Here is a 19,986-nt window from a genome sequence, read left to right on the forward strand (position 1 = left end):
TCTTTGGTTACACATTGTAGAATACCAGTTAAGCACCTTTGCGCATAGTTTGAGAACTATCGCGGTGATATTCGCCTTCAATCCAGTTAATTGGTTATAGGGCACGCACCTCCCGCATGTACACTGGTCGTCACGTGACATTTCTCAGAGCGGCCTGGTGTAGTTATTTATGCGACCAGCAGAGGGAGCTATTGTAGTGCGAATGGTTTATTCTTTCTCTTTGTTAGTTGTAGCTGTTTAGAAACACAAAACAGCCTTTTTCATTCTTTCAATGCCAGTTTCAGCCATGTTACAATATTATTGTATATTATTCCTGCTATATTATTATATTAGGATACAGTTAATACAAATAGAAGTTTGTTGCATGATAATCATTCATTTGTATTCAACTAATTACGTTTGTTTTATTTCTTTTATTTGTTTCAGAACCACACATCAATATACATATTCAATCATGCAGTTGTAAATTCAATAAATACTTCCAATGAAGAAATCTTGCGTGATTCTGACCGATCACCCGCTGTGAGCTCTACCTAACGATCCACAAACTATCTTAATCAAAGAAGCCAGTCCTCTTCTGTACTAATAATAATAATAATAATAATATGACTGCACCAACCTGACTTACACCAATGAATATTTTTTAAAGGACAAGTAGAAAAAAATTAAGTAAATAACTTCTTACAGTTTCATATATTAAATAATACTTTTATAATTAGTAAAATCATTAATAACTTTATAACTGTGTTTTTTATAATAAATAATATATTTTATGCACTAGAAAATGTATGTACCAGTCATTATTGTCAAAGTGGTATGATAGTGCAGTGAATAGTGCCACTCAGTGTTCTAAAAAAACTTTAATTTAAACAAACAAACAAACCTCTCTTTTCATCGTTCCATAATTAAAGATCACCACAACTATAGACAGTTGCTCAAAGCGTTTGACCGAATAGGGAAGCCTCAAGGAAATAAACACTGGCTTAAATGCAAGGAGGTCAACAGGCTCTGCCACACAAAAACCTGTAAGCAATAAAAATAAAAAGTTTAGTTCGTTGGTGGATTGACATTTAATTTGATAGCAGTGAAAGGGGAAAATTACCATGGGATGGAGATAAGCTGAGAGCCTGGATCTCCCATGTTGTGATAGAGTGGGGTAAATAGATTGTGTGTCTGGAAGAAACAACTGGTGCAATTACATCATTATACAAGACCTTTGTAAATCATAACTGTTTCAAAGAAAATTCAATGGAAACATTTTATATTGTAATGAATTTATTTGTATGATATTGTTAAATGTGTGAACATTTTTCCTTTGACTCTCGTGTCTTATGTACTTAAATTTAACGTTTATATAGGCCTATGCCTTCTTTATAGACAGAGAACCTACTCACTTTACTTTTCCTTTCACATTGATCTGCTTAAACTCAAAGCTTGGAGGGAAATATTGGCGAATTGATTGTATTTCAAAATCAAAGAATTCCTCATCTTCATTAGAATCAGCAGCTGTGGGAATTAAATACAATATATTAATTTATGTAAGAAACACAATCAGATGTCTTCATTGCACAGATTGTGGCACACCTGAATTTACAAAAGCCTTATGGCACTTTTATGACTCACTTCTGCCATGCCCTTTCCTCAGGTCCTCTCTCCTCTTTATGTCTCTTAGCTTAGTTGCAAACTCACAGCACTCTCGGAAGGCATCCACACAGTCTTTGCTTTCTGTTTTGCTCACTCTTTTCGCTCTGTCCTCACAAGTGAACTTCATAGGAATCAGGGTGAAACCATGGCGACAGCATTTCTGCAATTCTGCTTTCTTAAATGCAGCCTCTACAGGACAAAAGTGATGAGCAGGAGAAGTTAACAGTAATTACACATCTTCATAAGCATATCCTTGTCATGGTCATGAATGCCACTGTGTATAGCAACAATAATTCAAAAAAGAGAGAATTTAAATTGTACAGTCATTTTTCATTAAACTTTTAATTTGCCCATATAGAAATAAATGGTACTTGAAAAATTCAGAGACTCACATCATTGTTGTTATAGTTAAAATAATTAAAACGAAAACAATATATTCAAATTGTTTTTGGTTATTGAAAAACCTCTAAAATAAAATAAAAACTTCATTAAAAAACCTAAATTAAATTTAGAAATGTTGGCAACTAATGAAATTAATAGGTTTAAGTTGAAACACTAAAATGACTAAAACAATAAATTGAAAAAAGCAATAGAAACTAATAAAAGTAAAAATCTTATGAAATAAAAGAAAGATAAATAACAATATTTTAAAAAAAGTGACAAAAGCACATACCATCAAAAATAAAATGAAAACTGAAAATATAAAAATGAAAGCTAATTCAAAATATTAATTTATACTATAATATAGTATATAAATAATACTGTAACTGGCTCAGATGAGCTTTAAGAATTGATACAAAAGGTAATCAAATATTCAGGTGACAATACTATACCTTTTTTAGCCATTTCTGTTTGAATATCTGTAGAGCGTTTGTTGCGCCTAAAACCAGACTTGCAGCTGAAACCTGGGAGTGCAATGAATTGGAAAATATAATTTGCACATTGTAACAACTCTTTCATGTAAAGGCAATAAGTACCGGTCCTTTTTTTAATGGTAAGCCAAGATTGAAAATAAAGCAGAAAATGTCCATCATTTTTCCATTTCTCAAGCATTGAACTAGAAAAGACTTTGGGATCATTTAGCACCTTTTCTCATCATTGAACGGATTGTGGTCGAGTGTGAGATGAAGGCCAGACCAGCGTCATTAAAAACAGCAGCTGTGTTCTCTCCACCGCCATACGAACACCCCAGATCATAAGACTGCATGGAGGTGAACACCTTCACACAGGAAAATGAGAAACAGTAAAAGAACAAAAACTCAAGAACAAATTTGGGGGTCCCACTTTATATTAAGTGGCGTTAAGTACTATGTACTTACATCAAAAAATAAGTACAATGTACTTATTGTGTTCATGTTGTATTGTAAAACACTTTTGCTGCTATTGAGGTGTGATACGAGTAAGGTTAGGGACAGGTGTGGTGGATTGGGTAGGTTTAAGGTGTAAGGGAAGGGTCAACTGTGTAATTACAAATGTAATTATATAAATTAATTACAGCTGTAATTACATGCAGGGATTTTTCAAATGTAAGTACAATGTAAAAACATGTAGTTACACAATAAGTACATTGTATCAAATTATTAATTTCAGTGTAAGTACATGTAAGTACATAGTACTTAAAGCCACTTAATATAAAGTGGGACCAATTTGGGTTTATCTTATATGTAGGTCTATTTCTGATTTTTCAGAAACCAATAGGTACTATTAGACAGTACAACACACCTGTTTTGGAGTGAGTTTGTTTTGAGAACCCAGGGCGTAAATGGCTTTGTCCACAACTAGTAAGGCCACTTTTGCATTCTGTGTTCCAACATCAATGTCAAGCTCAGCTAAATCTTCTGGCCCATAATTATGATTGCCATTCAGTTTTATCTCAAGCTAAACAGGAGATGGGAAAGCAGAACTGTAAACATTTGGCAATATTTTACTGCATTGTATAATTTTGACATAAGGTTACTAAAACATTGTAAGATTGTAAAATATAAAAATATTTTAAAAGCATTTTAGTGTCTGCTTACCTTTCCTTCACACCTGTCCTCTACATCTACCCACACTGAGTCTGCAATGATGTCACCATCTGTGTCATAGTAAAAGGCGATCACTCTGAAGGACGGGATCATCTCTGGGCTGATGCGGATGGATATTTTTACTGCAGAACCTGATGCAACAGAGCTTGCTGTTCTCAGCATGCCTCTGCTGACAATCTGCAGAGATGCACATATTTATCAAGAGTTCTCTGGTATATAAAAACATTCACTTTAAATATATGAAATTTTAATACATTACTTACCATATAATATAATTGCCCATCTACTGGATTGCCACTGGCATAAAATGTAACATCTAGAGACTCCACTGATGACAGGACTTTATTAGTCACACTCAGATACAGGAAGCTGTTCTTTGTGGATTTCACTGGGCGAATTTCTCTTGTTGACTTGACACCATCCACTGTTGCCTGTTAAAATAATAGGTAAAAAATATACAGCATAGTGTAGTATTGTATTATACTTTTGCGATAACTGAAAGTATAATAGTAAATGCATAATAGTAAATAAATGCACTGCTTTTGCCAGCAGTGTGAAACAGGCCTTAGAGGTGTTAAAAGAGCTTTATTCTTTAGATGTTTAACCTGCATTGAAATGGAAGATGGTGTTCCTTCCAAGTTGAAAGCATGAAATGCGATTCCCTCTTTATTAGTTCTAATAATTACGGACTTTTCATTGGTGTTTGAGACATCTATCTTCACTTGAACATCTTCAGCCGGAATACCATTTGGGTGATGGACTGTGACCTAGTGAAAAACAAGGACCACTGGTATTCTAACATAAAATCATCTGCAAAATGTTACTATTATAAAGTGAAAGCTACCGTTATGAATTACTGCAAGGCTGCAAGCATAATCCTCAATGACTGACAGTATCATTACTACACATTGTATTATGAATAGAAGTGTTTTCTTTACCACCGCTTGAAAGGAAAATTTAGGAGTGTAGAACGATCTTGTCCGAGACAGATCCACATTGTATGGACTCAAAACGATAGGAAGGAAAGCTGCTGATTCCTGTACCTCACCACCTTATGAAAGGTGCACAGTCGTTTTAGGTCAAGTGAGTCAACATCAACTAAGAAATATTGTAAATTTGAACTACTTCCAGAACTTTAGGCATCTTAACATTACATAGCACATACAGACAAATGACATTTGTTTCTCTGTTTAATCAATAGTCTGTTAAATTAATCTTGCATTTTCGGGGCCAGATTTACTAAACATGGCAAATTATCGTAAGACTACAATCCCATAAAAGTACAGATGGGAGTGGAAAGTTCTATGTACGACAATTAAACAACACAGACAAAGCCATTTCAAGTGCAAAATAGATTAAGACATGTTTTATTTAAAAGTTAAATAATGCTACAAATACCAGTAAATTGACTACCGCAAACCTTGGTAAATCACGTTGCAGGATTTATTTAAAGGGGTCCTTGATTATGATTTCACTTTTTTAACTTTAGTTTGTGTAATGTTGCTGTTTGAGCATAAACAACATCTGCAAAGTCACAACGCTCAAAGTTTAATGCAAATGCAGACATTTTATTTTACAGAAATTGCTTTTTAAGACTACAACAAACGGCTGGTAGGGACTACAACAAGCTTCTTCCTGGGTTGGTGACATCACAAACCCTAATATTTACATAAACTCTGCCCCCGGGAACATGCAACAAAGGGGGTGAGGACATGTTGGGTTGCTTTAGAGAAGAGGAAGAGTTGTTGTCGCTGTTTTTTACACCCCGGAAAAAGTTTGTCCTAAGGCTGACGAATTTAGAGAGGTAAAAATTGATTTTTAACAGTGTTCCTGAACATTACAACCTCAACGTTTGTCTGTGCACTGCACATTTTACATAGAACAGCTTCCAGAAGAGAATGCAGGCTATATGCACAAAAGCTTCTCCTGAAAGACGTAGCCATTGCCATTTGTCGGGACAATCTGTTGTTTATGGATCACAACTTATGTCTTATTATTTGTATTTGTGTTTTCTATTAACAGTTCCAATAAGCTTTATGTAGTTGCTATGATAGATGTAAACATCTGTTGTCTGAATCGGGCTTGAAATGATTTGAAATTGACGCCATCGTTAATATTTACATCTGAGTAGAGTGCGGTTATGAAGAGTTGTGATATTTCCCGAACACGCGCTTAAAGAAGAACTCCGGTTAATTTTAACATTGAGCTCATTTTTTTGTACATTTGGAGTGCTGTCAATACAGAGAACAACGACAAAAATCGGTGTTGCCTACACCGAGTTATTCTATTTTTAAAATTTGCACCCTGTTGACTTCAATGGGGCAAGTACTAAACCTGCATTTAGCTGTTTTCGGTTCAAGTCCAAAGTAATCGATTACCTATGATCACGCGCATGAACTCGGCAATCGATTACTTTGGACTTCAACCGAAAACAGGATGTAAACACAGGTATTTGCGCTGGCTTAAATAACATAATTTTTATACATATCTTTCACATCTACTGCAGTCAGATTCACTTGTGTTCACTCTGAAGGAATCACTCACATTTTCTGTGCACTTGTAATGACACATCAATGTTAAGAGGCTAAAAGCAGGTTTAAAACTTGCCCCATTGAAGTCAACAGGGTGCAAATTTTAAAAATAGAATAACTCGGTGTAGGCAACACCGATTTTTGGCGTTGTTCTCTGTATTGACAGCACTCCAAATGTACAAAAAAATGAGCTCAATGTTAAAATTGACCGGAGTTCTCCTTTAAGCGCTGCCAATCCCAACACATGTGATTGCCAGATAACCAATCACAGCACAACAACAAAAACAAAAACAAAATCTAGACTTCGTAAAAGGGCATAATAGGACCCCTTTAAAGACTCTCCTCCCATAAATCTTGCGTTTTAAAGGGAAACTCCTAGACTTTCCTCCTAAAGGGAAAGTTCAACCGCAAAAATAACATGACTTTTAATCGCTGAAGTTTCACTGCATGTCTTTACTACAGTAAATTCTGACAGTAGATTTTTAAAGCCAAAAGAAAAAAAAATAGGGGAAAAAAAAAACTTTTTAACAGAGTATTTTTTTTTTTTTACTGGAAAACAGGTGACATCTGTAACATCTAGAGATGTTACATTTGCTAGCCCACAATGTCAGTAAATCTGGCCCATAGTCTTTAAAGTCTATTTAACTTTTACAAAAACAATTTCATGTCTTGTTCTATGATTGATTACTTAAAATATCTGTAACTGTGACAGCAATGTAGAATTGGGCCCGAGTCGCTGCCAGATCATCTAATGTTGAATTCAGTTTTTGGTTGATATCTGAAATTTTAACTGTAATCTTAGCATGGCCGCTCTTCACCTAAAAAAGGGGAAAACACATCAAAGAGTAATCTATGAGTATACAGGTAGTACTCATCTTGGAGTTTCAATAGATGACGGTTTCTACTCACAGATCCAGTTTTCTCCAGTCCCTTGATGAATTCAATTTCTCCAGCATTATTCTCTGACTCATCCTTTTTCACCCCAAACCGACAGTGGAAACCGCCGTTAATTTCCTTACCATAGGTGTATCTTTAAAATCATTAAAAAACAGCATTATTCTTCTTTCTCAAATTTAGTAAGCTCATATTGATACCATTAAAGGAATAATTAACCTCAAAATACAGGCTTATAATAGAATTCTATAATAGAATAGAATGAATTCTTCTTTTAGCTGAACTATCCCTTTAAGAGTATTTATTTGATGATATTTGTGCACTTACGAGGCTTGAATGGTGAATGTGAATGTCTCTGCATTCACTAGCAGAAAGGTTATCTCTGACTGAACAGAAACCCCAAAGCTGGGAAGAACTGACAAAATTACATTGTATTTGAGTTAGATGCAATACAATATCTGTTAATGATTTTTTTTTATAGATATTTATAAAAGTAGGAAAATATGTGAACGCCCATTTCTAGTTTCACTTCATTTACCAAACTTCTGGACCTTGAATTCACGCACGGCAGGATTCTTCTCGTCACCTTTGTAATGTGCTGTAATCTTCCATACACCAGGTCTGGAGAAATTCAGTTAAAACGTTGTATATGTGCTTATATAAATACAGCGGCTTCAGAATGGTGTCATCTTAAAAGACTGAACGGCATGTTAATATTTATCTTCATAAGCATCACAAATTTTATACTACAAGGTAGGGCTGGGCGATATGGCTGAAAACTGTATCACAATATAAGTGTTTCATATCGGTCGATATCGATAATTATTGAATTTTTTTATAACATATTTAAAATAAGGACCAGTCCAGGAGACAAATATATTACATTTAAAGATTTTTTATTTTAAACTTAACCTACCTCTGATTATAATCCCATCAGTTATAAAGGCAGAAATGTCAACACGACCATGGAAAACTCAAAAGTCTAAAATCACAATGAACACTTAACAATTATCTCTTAACATTTAGGTGCAAAATTAAAGAATACGTAAGAAATGCTTTATAAAGGGGTGGGCGATATGGCAAAAATATAATATTACGATTTCTTTCTATAAATTCTATAAATCTATTTCTTTCTATTTTCTATAAATTATACATTGATACTTATTAAAGCTATTAATAAAGTTATTAGTCAAGAGCAGTGAGTGATTTTCTCTTTACATTTTGTTGTTTTATTAACATTAAAGGGATAGTTCTCCTAAAAATTCTAATTTTCATAATTTACTCTCTCACAGTGTTTTAAACTCGAATAAGTTTCTTTCTTCTGTTGAAAATAAAAGTTATTTGGAAGAATGACCAATAGTTGATGTACCAGAGTGACTTCCATAGTATATTTTTCTCCTATGAAAGTCAATGGGGACCAGCTACTGTTTGGATACCCACATTCTTCAAAATATTTATATTAGAAAATATTAGAAGGCAATTAATACAGGTTTGGAACAACATTAGAGTGCGTAAATAATGAGATAATTTTTATTTTTGGGTGAACTATCCCTTTAAGGACAAGCGGCAGCGTGTTTACTATTACTGTCTCTTTAAAAGCTGCGCGCGACGCGTCTATTATACACGCATTTGACAAGCAGATTTTCTCTCAATTTTCTCAAGTTTCCTTTCACTTTAGACATATCCGACTAGTTTATGTAAACCTTGTGTGTATATAACAGTATTAGCAAAATAAGACTCGAAATATAACTTAGTCCAGTATTGAGGCGCTGGTAGACAGGCTTTTAGAGCATGCGAGCTTCACATGTACGCGCTGAGAAACGCACACGCTAGAACAGCGCATCAGAACCATTTTATGATCAGAACGCGAATAACAGAGAAACTGACGACGGTCTTGCATAATCTGCAGACGACATTGGTCTGACTACGGTCAGACTTTAAGTCAGGCGAGCTGACTTTTTCTGTTTTATCTAGTTACTAGAGAGTGAGTGCCTTTGTTCATGCAATCAAACTTGCTTTGTTGGTTTCTTCTAACGAAAAAAAAAATATATATATATATCGAACGTTTTATCGAACGCATTTTTTATTGATATTGATTACGTGTCTATCGCGATACATATCGTTATCGTTTTATCGCCCAGCCCTACTACAAGGTATTTTACTATGATAAAAAATTAGATTGACTGTACTTTGAAACATCAGGGATATGGTATGAGTTTGGCAGAATGCCATCTAAAACTTTGTATGTTGATTTCTTGACCTTGTTCCCATCAGCATTCTGAGGAGATAGATAAAGGTAAATTAGGCAGTTTCTTGATTTGCTCAATAAACGATGGTGATTTTTTTTTTTTGAAAATTAAGCTGCAGAAAGAATCCTATTACATAATCTTAGAAATAAAAACTCTAGAATGTGTTAGTGCTCATTATATGATCTACAGAGACGCATACTGTATTCTAGATACAGAATAAAAATAGAACTTTCTTACTTACATATACAGAGACATAAACCATGTCTGATTTTGGTCGCATAGAGTGGTCCAGAGTAAAGATCCTGAACAAAACTGAGAACACAGATAACCAGGTTAAATACACAGTAGTAATATACATACAGTGTTCGGACGCTTTTGCCTACTGCTCCGCACTTTGCTCTATCGCTTTCGTTATTATTACATTTTATCTCCTAATTTTAACTTCAGTGAATCAGCACAGTGCTCAGGACGCTTGGATTACTATAAAAAAGCAGAATTAGTTTCATTCCTTCAGAATTTACTGAAGCTTACATTCCGAGGAAGAGAAAACTGAACTGCTTACATTCTGGCGGAAGAGAAAACATTCACAAGGATAAGAGAAAATGCGTCCTTTTGATTCTACTTGCTGTACTAACTGCCAAAAACTTTTACAAAGGATTACAGTTCTTGAAACAAAGCTAATGGTAGGATCAAACCAGACGGAACCCACAACAGAGTTTCATCAAGGACAAATACAGCGCACAGCCGGTGAGTGTCATGAATTTAATGCTCCTCAACAGAACAGACCTAGTGCAGAGAAACAAGCCGATCGACCTACAAACCGTTGGTACAAAGAGGGGGCAAAACCCAAAAATAGAGGCATTAGACTCTCTCAGGCAAAAATAGTTTCATCTACACCATACACAGCTACAAGGATTACAAACACTGGTCGTCTTCCACAACCTATTCATCTTAAGAACAGATTTGAAGTATTATTGAATGAGGAATGCTCAAATTTGTTAAATGTGGATGAACACAGACAGCCAGGAGCTCACTCTGATACTAACAGGCGCTCAAGGTCAAGCAGACAGCGGCACTCAGCTCAGAGCGCAGCCGAGGTCAAAACATTGATAGTTGGGGACTCTACGATCAGAGATATCAGCTCGAAAGATACAACTACATGCTGCCTTCCACAAGCAACAACCTCTGACGTAAACAGAGAAATTCAAAATATTTTGATGAAACATAAGACTGCAAATCGACTCATCATTCATGTGGGGAAGAATGATATCCATAAAGAGCAGTCAGAACAGCTTAAGAAGGATTTCAATGAACTTTTTGAAACACTCAAAAGACTGAAAGTACAAACATTCATCAGTGGACCACTCCCAGCAAGAGGAAGTAACAGGTTCTCACGGTTGCTTGGCCTTAATTCATGGCTGCAAAAAACCTGTAATATAAAAGGAGTGAACTTCATAGACAACTTTAATCTTTTCTGGAATCAGAGGCCACTGTTTCAACAAAATGGCCATCTTCCAAACAAACTGGGTTCAAGAGTGCTAAAGGACAATATCCTTTTCTCCCTTCACCATCCTTCTGCCAATCCAATCAACCAGAATGGCACACACTCACCTGGACACAGTTTGAATGACCACAGGACTTCACTTCAGGACTTGAATGGACATGCGGCTGACACATCTCACAAAGACAATGATAACACCATGCAGCCAAAACAACTTCTGCTCACGGACACAACTTCAGCTGAGCCCTGCCCACTGAGCTCACCAGAGTCAGACTGTGACATATTAGAAATGTCACAAGATTCAGCTCCCAAGGACAGCATATTACAGCCTCCAATAACAACAGATTCAGCACCCAAGAATGACCAGGGAAGCCAGGACAGCATATTACAGCCTCCAATAACAACAGATTCAGCACCCAAGAATGACCAGGGAAACCAGGACAGCATATTACAGCCTCCAATAACAACAGATTCAGCACCCAAGAATGACCAGGGAAGCCAGGACACCATATTACAGCCTCCAATAACAACAGATTCAGCACCCAAGAATGACCAGGGAAGCCAGGACAGTACATTACAGCCACCAGTAACAACAGATTCAGCACCCAAACACGACCAGGAAAGCCAAGACAGCATATTACAGCCTCCATTAACACCACAGCCACTCTCACCGCTATCACTATCTCCTACATCCCCATTGATGTGTTTCTCAGAGAAAATGGAAAAACTAGTGTATGCTGGAACCCAATTCGCTGGAAGCCCCCAGATATCAACCAGAAAAACATCACTACCACCAAAGTCTATGGGCGCAGCTCGCCCTCTCCCCCCTCCCCCTCCTCCCCGAGCATTAAGGCCCCTTCCACAACGCCAGGGCCCACAACTTCCACCGTCTGCTCGAGGTGTTACAAAATCAACTGATACCAGCTCCAAGTGATTTGTGCCGGGTCCCCGCTGTGATAACAGTAACTTTCTCAAATGTTTACAGAACAAGCGGGAACCCAGTGTTCCTGTATCATCTGTTCATTCACATGTTAGAAAGTCTAAGGCCTTTAAAAGCCGTACAGCAAACCCATCTAATCTGGTGCCTATCACACGACAAACTAAGATTGTGGACACAAAAAGCAAGACTGTTAAGTTAGCACTTTTAAACATCCGCTCACTTAAAAATAAATCACTTCTAGTCAATGACTTTATAAGCACATACAACCTGGACTTTATATTTCTAAATGAAACTTGGCTAGAAGCCAGCTGCAGTGCAACAATCCTCAATGAAACATCTCCTCCGAACTTTACCTTTATGAGTGTCTCCAGAGCTGGAAGGAGAGGTGGGGGTGTAGCTGCTCTTTTTAAAGATGTCTATCAATGTAAGCAAATATCATTTGGTAATTACCCGTCTTTTGAATATCTGGGTATTGTGTTAAAAGGTGCTCCACGGATTTTACTTATCACTATTTACAGGCCTCCAAAATACTCTTCAGCCTTTGCTGAAGACTTTACAGAACTGTTATCAATAATTTCCTCAGAGTTTGACAGTTTCACTATTGCTGGAGATTTTAACATTCACATAGATAATTCAGAAAATAATATGGCAAAAGAAATCAATACTGTTTTAAAAACTTTTGATCTGATTCAACATGTACATGGGCCCACACACAATCGTGGACACACTCTAGATTTACTTATCAGTAAGGGTCTAAACATTTCATTGAATGATATTAAGGATGTCGCACTCTCTGATCATTACTGTATTTTCTTTGATTTATTGATCTCTCCTGCCATTGAAGTTAGATCTGTGTCTGTCAAGAAGAGATGCCTAAATGAGAACACTAGTGTACTATTTATGAAGGCCATATCCCTAAGACCGAGCATATCTGCTGACTCGGTTGATTCTCTCCTTGTTTCTTTTAACTCGAAGGTTAAAAATGTAATTGATGATATTGCTCCTGTGAAAGTCAGGAAGAATGGTAAACAAAAAGCACCTTGGAGAAACTCAACAGCAGTGCAAATTATGAAAAGACAATGCAGAAAATCAGAGCGCATGTGGCGAAAGACAAAACTTGTAATCCACTATAACATCTATAGAGACACCATTCGTGCTTTCAATATGGAACTAGGCAAAGCTAGACAGACTTTCTTCTCCAATATCATAAACAGAAACCTAAATAATACTCGAAATCTCTTCGCTACTGTCGACAGACTAACAAATCCCCCAAGCCAGATTCCCAGTGAAATGCTCTCCGACAGCAAGTGTAGTGAGTTTGCTACCTTTTTCTCTGAGAAAATCAATAATATTAGAAAGGTGATCAGCACATCCTTGAGTTGCACTGAGGTCAGACAGATCAGACTACAACCTGAGAAAGTAGTTACTATGTCTGATTTTGAAGAAATTGATGGCAAAATTCTGAAAGAAACCGTTCAGCACCTTAAAACATCAACCTGCGCCCTTGACACACTTCCTACATCTTTTTTTAAAAGTGTGTTAGACTGTTTAGAAGCAGATCTCCTAGAAGTGGTAAATGCCTCACTTTTCTATGGAAGTTTTCCAAACTCCCTTAAAACTGCTGTTGTCAAACCCCTCCTGAAAAAGAGCAATCTGGATAAGACTATATTAAGCAACTATAGACCGATCTCAAATCTTCCTTTCACAGGCAAAATCATTGAAAAAGTTGTCTTCAACCAGCTGAACAAATTCTTAAACTCAAATGGATACTTTGATAATTTTCAATCTGGTTTCCGACCGCACCACAGCACAGAGACGGCGCTCATTAAGATAATAAACGATATTCGCTTAAATACGGATTCAGGCAAATTATCAGTGCTGGTTCTACTCGACCTCAGTGCTGCATTTGACACTGTCGATCACAAAATACTTCTGGACAGGCTGGAAAACTGGGTGGGGATTTCTGGGATAGTCCTAAAATGGTTCAGGTCATACTTAGATGGGAGAGGTTATTATGTGAGTATAGGAGATCATAAGTCTGAGTGGACGCCCATGACATGCGGAGTCCCTCAAGGCTCAATTCTTGCGCCACTCCTGTTCAACCTGTACATGCTCCCAATGAGCCAAATAATGAGAAAGAACCAAATCGCTTACCACAGCTATGCAGACGACACACAGATCTACTTAGCCCTATCGCCTAATGATTACAGCCCCATTGACTCTCTGCTTCAATGCATTGACGAAGTCAACAGCTGGATGTGCCAAAACTTTCTACAGTTAAACAAAGACAAAACTGAAATCATTGTGTTTGGAAACAAAGATGAAGTTCTCAAGGTGAACGCATACCTTCACTCTAAAGGTCAAACAACTAAAAATCAAGTCAGGAATCTTGGTGTGTCTTTAGAGTCAGACCTTAGTTTCAATAGTCACGTCAAAGCAATAACTAAATCAGCATACTATCATCTGAAAAATATTGCAAGAATTAGATGCTTTGTTTCCAGTCAAGACTTAGAGAAACTTGTGCATGCTTTCATCACCAGCAGGGTGGATTATTGTAATGGACTCCTCACTGGCCTTCCCAAAAAGACCATAAAACATTTGCAGCTCATACAGAACGCTGCAGCCAGGATTCTTAGCAGAACCAGAAAATATGAACATATCACACCAGTACTCAGGTCATTACACTGGCTGCCAGTTACTTATAGGATTGATTTTAAAGTATTATTACTAGTATATAAATCATTTAATGGCCTAGGACCTCAATACATTGCAGATATGCTCACGGAATACAAACCCAACAGATTACTCAGATCATTAGGATCATATCAGCTAGAAGTTCCAAGAGTTCACTCTAAGCAAGGAGAGTCTGCTTTTAGCTATTATGCCAGCCGCAGCTGGAACCAGCTTCCAGAGGAGATCAGATGTGCTCCTACATTAGTCACATTCAAATCCAGACTCAAAACACATCTGTTTAACTTTGCATTTAATGAATGAGCACTGTGTCACTGTTTGTCCGACTGTTTATACTGTGTCTTATTTTAGTCTTTATTCTAAACTGTTTTAATTATTTTTAGTTCTTTCTCGTTTCTTTATTTTAAACTGTTCTTTATTCTAAACTGTTTTAATTATTTTTAGTTCTTTCTTGTTTCTTTATTCTAAACTGTTTTGTATATTCTTATTTCTTCTGTTTATTTTTAATAGTATGTAAAGCACTTTGAATTACCATTGTGTATGAAATGTGCTATATAAATAAACTTGCCTTGCCTTGCCTTGCCTACATGGATTTTTGACTTGTGACATGCTATATTTACATTATGTGAGAGACTAAATGGAATTTTTTTTATTCTTTTGACCCTACAGAGCCATTTAAAATGCACTATATGGCAGTAGAGGCAGTTACAGGACCTAAGATACATATTAATAAAAAAAATAAATACTGTAATATATTGATGTTGATTAAAAGAAAACATCTCAGGTTACGTATGTAACCTGTTACCTGAGAACGAGACACTGCATCATGGTGTTGACGCATGGAAATGCTTCTGTATGAGCCGGTGTCTGAAGCAAAGCCAATCTGATAGGCCACAAAAATTAACGTGATGTAGCACAGTCCGTCACAGAGTCCATAAATAGATGCCAGAAATGTGCATCAACAGATTCTAATTGTCTGAAGAAGACACACAGGCGTAACCGAGGTGTGACAACATGACGCAGCGACTCGTTCCCTTCTCGGGGAACCAGGTTACATTATACGTAACCTGAGACATTCTTCTTCAAAGTGGAACTTCAACATTGTGTCATGGCGTTGGCGCTATGGAACTTCAATACCAATGTCACCATGCCGAAAGTGACAGAGCTAGTCCACAGGCTGCGTATAAGCACAGATGATTATTTAGAACAGACTGGACTTGGGTCAATCCTGAAGCACTCGAGATCCTGGGGTTGAATCTGCATCTAAACTGTAGAACCTGATAAATATGTGAGGAAAGGAACAATCTGCCGCAAATTGCGACCACCAAAGCATAACAGGAGTTGAGAGGATCTACGCCACTGGCTTGAGCGGTGGACAAAGATTCTCAAGGCACGGACCGGACCTAACAGCTGGAGGCTTTCTTGCTCCTGCATCTCATGGGGCAAAGGAATGAAAGGTCTCATGTACAGTGGACCCAATGCAATAATGTTGACTGCTGCCGCCATGAGACCTAACAGCCTTTGAATTTCTAAAACTGAAAGCTCCTGGTCTAGCTTTCTTGTCTCTGTGGTTAGGATTGAATCCACACATGCAGGAGTCAGACATGCCTGCATCGTCGTCGAATCCCAAACTACACTCAGAAAAGTGGTTTTCTATTTGAGAGAAAGTACACACTTCTTCAAGTCAACACAATATTTAACATTGTTTTAGTGGTTTTTGGATATTTGAATCCAAAAATCTTACATATTGTGCCTTTAAATAAGTTAAATACCAGAAGTCCTTCACAAAAAGTCTCATTCTGATGTTGATAAGGTGGATACTAACTTTTTTTTTTCATACACATTTATAAGATCTTCTTTGTTACCAAAATTAACTTTTGTTTATAATTCTTGCATATTTAGACTTTGGCAACTGGATCTTCTTAGTTGCCATTTTGGTACAGTTATATTTGACTTTTCTGACTTTTGGCTCATTAGTAAGGCAAACAATGTGTTTATTGTACCTTTCTGTGTGGGGTTGTAAATGGGTTGGTCAGTCTGAATAAAGATGTAGCCACTGTGTTTGGAGACCAGGACGCGAGTCTGCCGTTTCTGACCATCAACTTCACATGCCAGGTTGAGATAAGGAGGCTCTCCATTAATCGATTTCAGGTTTGAAACTTCATCTGCAAATATCTTTAAGAGGAAATACAAAGAAATGAGTCTCAAACACAGCAACTTTTTTTTTTTTAAATGACAGAACTGTGTGTTGATGCTTTTATGATTATTTTTGTTGTACATTTTATTCCATAATTTTAACAGATACATATCTAACTAATTATTTTGAATATGTATGTATACTTAACCATATCCTGCTAAAATATACTTTTGGTATTAGTCTAAATAAATTATACTTAAATCTATTCATTTAGATATTTATTTCTTTACCTCAAGCTTCACTGCCTCAAACTGTCCTTTTTTGCTGATTGTTTTGGTCTCCTGTGTGGACATGGGAGTACGCATCTCTGTTTCTAACCGACAGGACACCGGTTTTCCAAGCAATGCCTCTCCCACCTGAATCCATATGGGTTCTTTCACACCAACATGAAAGACACTCGGAGCAGTGATTAGGAATCTGATACACACAAACCAAGAGAATTTCCATGACAAGACAACATATTAAAAAAATATTGATAAAAATGGCAATGGCTTTCATAAACAATTTCTCTTCAGTAATATGATCATTTTAAAGTAAAACTAAGTAATCAACAACACTGTAAAAAATTAAACCGTAATTTTTACGGTAAAAAAACGGCAGCTGTGGTTGCCAGAACTTTACCGTCAAAAATACGGTAGCAACGTTATTGGCTTTACAGACTTAACTTAAAATTTACAGTAATAAACCGTATATTATTATCTGATATAATGTGAATTTACTGTCCTATTGAAAGGGTAAATGTAAAATTTACAGTAATAAACTGTATTTTATTATCTGATTTAATGTAAATTTACCTTCCTACCTGTTTTGTACCATTGCAATACACTGATAACCACCAATCACAACAGTGATGAGAGTCACATGATTGTTCAAAGCTCATCACAAGCAGCTCTTCCACAAGAAAATTAATACTAGTATATAGAAGCTGCACAGTGTCATTCACACAAACATTAAACACCATCACGGTAACACACATGAAATTAAAAATTGCACTAAACATTAATTTAACAACATTAAATGTAACATAAAACCCTAATGAACATAACTGATTAGAAAAAAGCTAAGAAAACTATGAAGAAACATAGTTATTTCAACAAAAATACATCAAATGTGAAGTGTCACACAGGGAATTGTGGGAATGACAATTTACGGTTTTTCACTGTAAATTATACAATGAGTTGTTCTTTTTCACTTTCAAAAACTGTAAATTTAATGGTATTTTACAGTAAAATTACATTAAATGTACCATTAGATCTATCACAGTTATTTACCGTATATAGTACGGAAACTTTCTGTTAACCAATTAACAGTTTTTCACTGTAGCATTTTTACAGTCTTTTACCGTTAAAATTACGATCATTTTTTACAGTGAAGAACATATGTAAGAATGAAAAGTTGAGCTATAGACCCTGAATGCGAATTTGCAATGGATTGAGAACTACACCTTCTGAAAATCCACTACCAACTAATTTTGTGAATCAGCATACGGAAGCTGAACTTCAAGTTCACCCTCATCTTGACATATAATTGTGCTTTTTCAAAACTATTGTCATTTGTTATTATGGTTGTGACCTTTATTACATTAAAGTCAACTCCCATTAAATTGCATTAACTACTAAAAATTTTTTTATAAAGCATGCATTACGTACAACAGTAGCTTTAAACACTGCCTAAATGCCTAAATATAAAATATTTTCATTTTATGATGATGGTTTAATTGAGCTTGTAGGGTCACCTCCGGACATCGCTTTTGGACACCAATGTATATTGCTATTGGTCAACATTATTATTATTATTATTAGTGGTAGTAGTAGTAGTGATAGTAGTAGTAAGCCACACAGCTTAAAGGGATATTTCACCACTGGAAAGATGAATGTGTATTTAAATTGGGTCATTTATGTAGTAGAAATGTGAAAGTATTTTAGAAGTTGGTGCCTTCTAGACTGAGAAAAGCCAGAAAATGTATTTTTGGCTCATGTGAATGAAAGACAACATCTCCCAAAATGCACTTGATTTGCTGCCCTTCGAGGCCACTCCCAAGCTACACCTACCGGTTACAGAGGGGAGTATCAGAAGAAATTGTACAACTAGGCTACTAGTTGACTCGAAATTGAAAAGACGCCATTTTATCGTGAGATGATGAGATCCCACCCCCTATGGGCGGGTTGAAAACATGCTGGCTGAAAACATTTCATTTCCTCATAATATACATTTGCTCATCACCACATTTTTCAGTGATTCTCAAACGACTCATCAAATGAATCAATCTCTCTAAATCCCTCCTTTCCGCAATCGACTCTGCTCTGATTGGCCAGACAGCTCAGTCTGTTGTGATTGGTTTACCGCGTACAGTGTGCATCAAAAACAAAAACGCCCATTGCCATAACAACGTCAGCTGTCCTGAGGCTTCCTACACCGTAAACTAAAGACAGTAACGAACAATGACGTTGATTTTACCATATCAATGCGAGCGTGAGTCCGATGATGAAACACTGGAAGGACTAGTTATTTAACCCGAAACTCCATTGCAAGGACGACTCGAGCAGGACGTTTCTCAGTGATAAACTACTCAGTTTGAGGTACATTATGAGATGTTGCAACTGTAATTCCTCACCATCAGCATTAATAAGTGCATGTCCATCAACAAACCGATTATTTTACTTGTACTAATTTATTTACAGAGTATTTTTGTGATATATATTTCGGTGAACACGTGGGAACTGTATCAATAACAGCTGTATGCAATGTATACAGTATGCAATAAGTAGGCGGACAATATGCTAATGTTTCATCTTTATGTCACAACGAAATGGCTTATGACTCATTTGAAAAACAATTTATTTCATTTACTCAGAGTCGACTCTTACTTTTGAAAGACAGTAACTTTATATACAGTGCACTTTCAGATTTAAAACTTTGCAGGATGTTTTTGTTCACTTAGAGCTATGTTACACACTACATAAAAGGTCATTTTCAAAAATCCCTTTAAGTGTCATCAGCTAAAAAGGAACATATACTATTTTGTTTTATTATTATTAAAATGATTCTTTCTACCACTACAAATAATAATTCTACTACTAATAACAACAAAATAATATTTGTATCTACTGTATAATACTTAGCCTACCTCTTATTGTTATCTCCTTGAACAGCACAATTAATGCACAGCAGCAGATAGAGAAGAGGACGCATGTGCACCTCCATGGTGAGTGTGTGAGTTCTGTGTGAGCAGCAGAAGATTCCAAACAGATTTTGGTCTCTCAGCTCTGCTATGCAGATGTTGCACAATAGCAACTGAATGATTGTTATTAT

General features: G+C 36.4%; 1 protein-coding gene across 1 annotated transcript in view; it reads right to left on the minus strand.

Annotated features, from left to right (window-relative positions):
• Positions 1-19,968, minus strand: part of c4b (complement C4B (Chido/Rodgers blood group)) — a 55,347-nt gene extending 35,379 nt beyond the window's left edge. Inside the window, exons 1-20 of the mRNA XM_081388928.1 lie at positions 19,802-19,968; positions 16,905-17,091; positions 16,481-16,652; positions 9,587-9,657; positions 9,286-9,374; positions 7,635-7,717; positions 7,424-7,511; positions 7,112-7,232; positions 6,891-7,020; positions 4,610-4,722; positions 4,277-4,438; positions 3,935-4,102; positions 3,663-3,848; positions 3,367-3,522; positions 2,731-2,863; positions 2,478-2,549; positions 1,624-1,833; positions 1,395-1,506; positions 1,103-1,173; positions 884-1,023 (exon numbers count right to left, since the gene is read on the minus strand). Of these exons, the coding sequence (XP_081245054.1) occupies positions 884-1,023; positions 1,103-1,173; positions 1,395-1,506; positions 1,624-1,833; positions 2,478-2,549; positions 2,731-2,863; positions 3,367-3,522; positions 3,663-3,848; positions 3,935-4,102; positions 4,277-4,438; positions 4,610-4,722; positions 6,891-7,020; positions 7,112-7,232; positions 7,424-7,511; positions 7,635-7,717; positions 9,286-9,374; positions 9,587-9,657; positions 16,481-16,652; positions 16,905-17,091; positions 19,802-19,878 (2,541 nt within the window). The 5' untranslated portion in view covers positions 19,879-19,968. The remainder of the gene's footprint in view (positions 1-883; positions 1,024-1,102; positions 1,174-1,394; positions 1,507-1,623; positions 1,834-2,477; positions 2,550-2,730; positions 2,864-3,366; positions 3,523-3,662; positions 3,849-3,934; positions 4,103-4,276; positions 4,439-4,609; positions 4,723-6,890; positions 7,021-7,111; positions 7,233-7,423; positions 7,512-7,634; positions 7,718-9,285; positions 9,375-9,586; positions 9,658-16,480; positions 16,653-16,904; positions 17,092-19,801) is intronic.
• Between the last annotated feature and the right edge of the window lie 18 nt (positions 19,969-19,986).

This window comes from Scardinius erythrophthalmus, assembly GCF_964197995.2.
Source record: "Scardinius erythrophthalmus genome assembly, chromosome: 16".
NCBI classification, from domain to species: Eukaryota; Metazoa; Chordata; class Actinopteri; order Cypriniformes; family Leuciscidae; genus Scardinius; species Scardinius erythrophthalmus.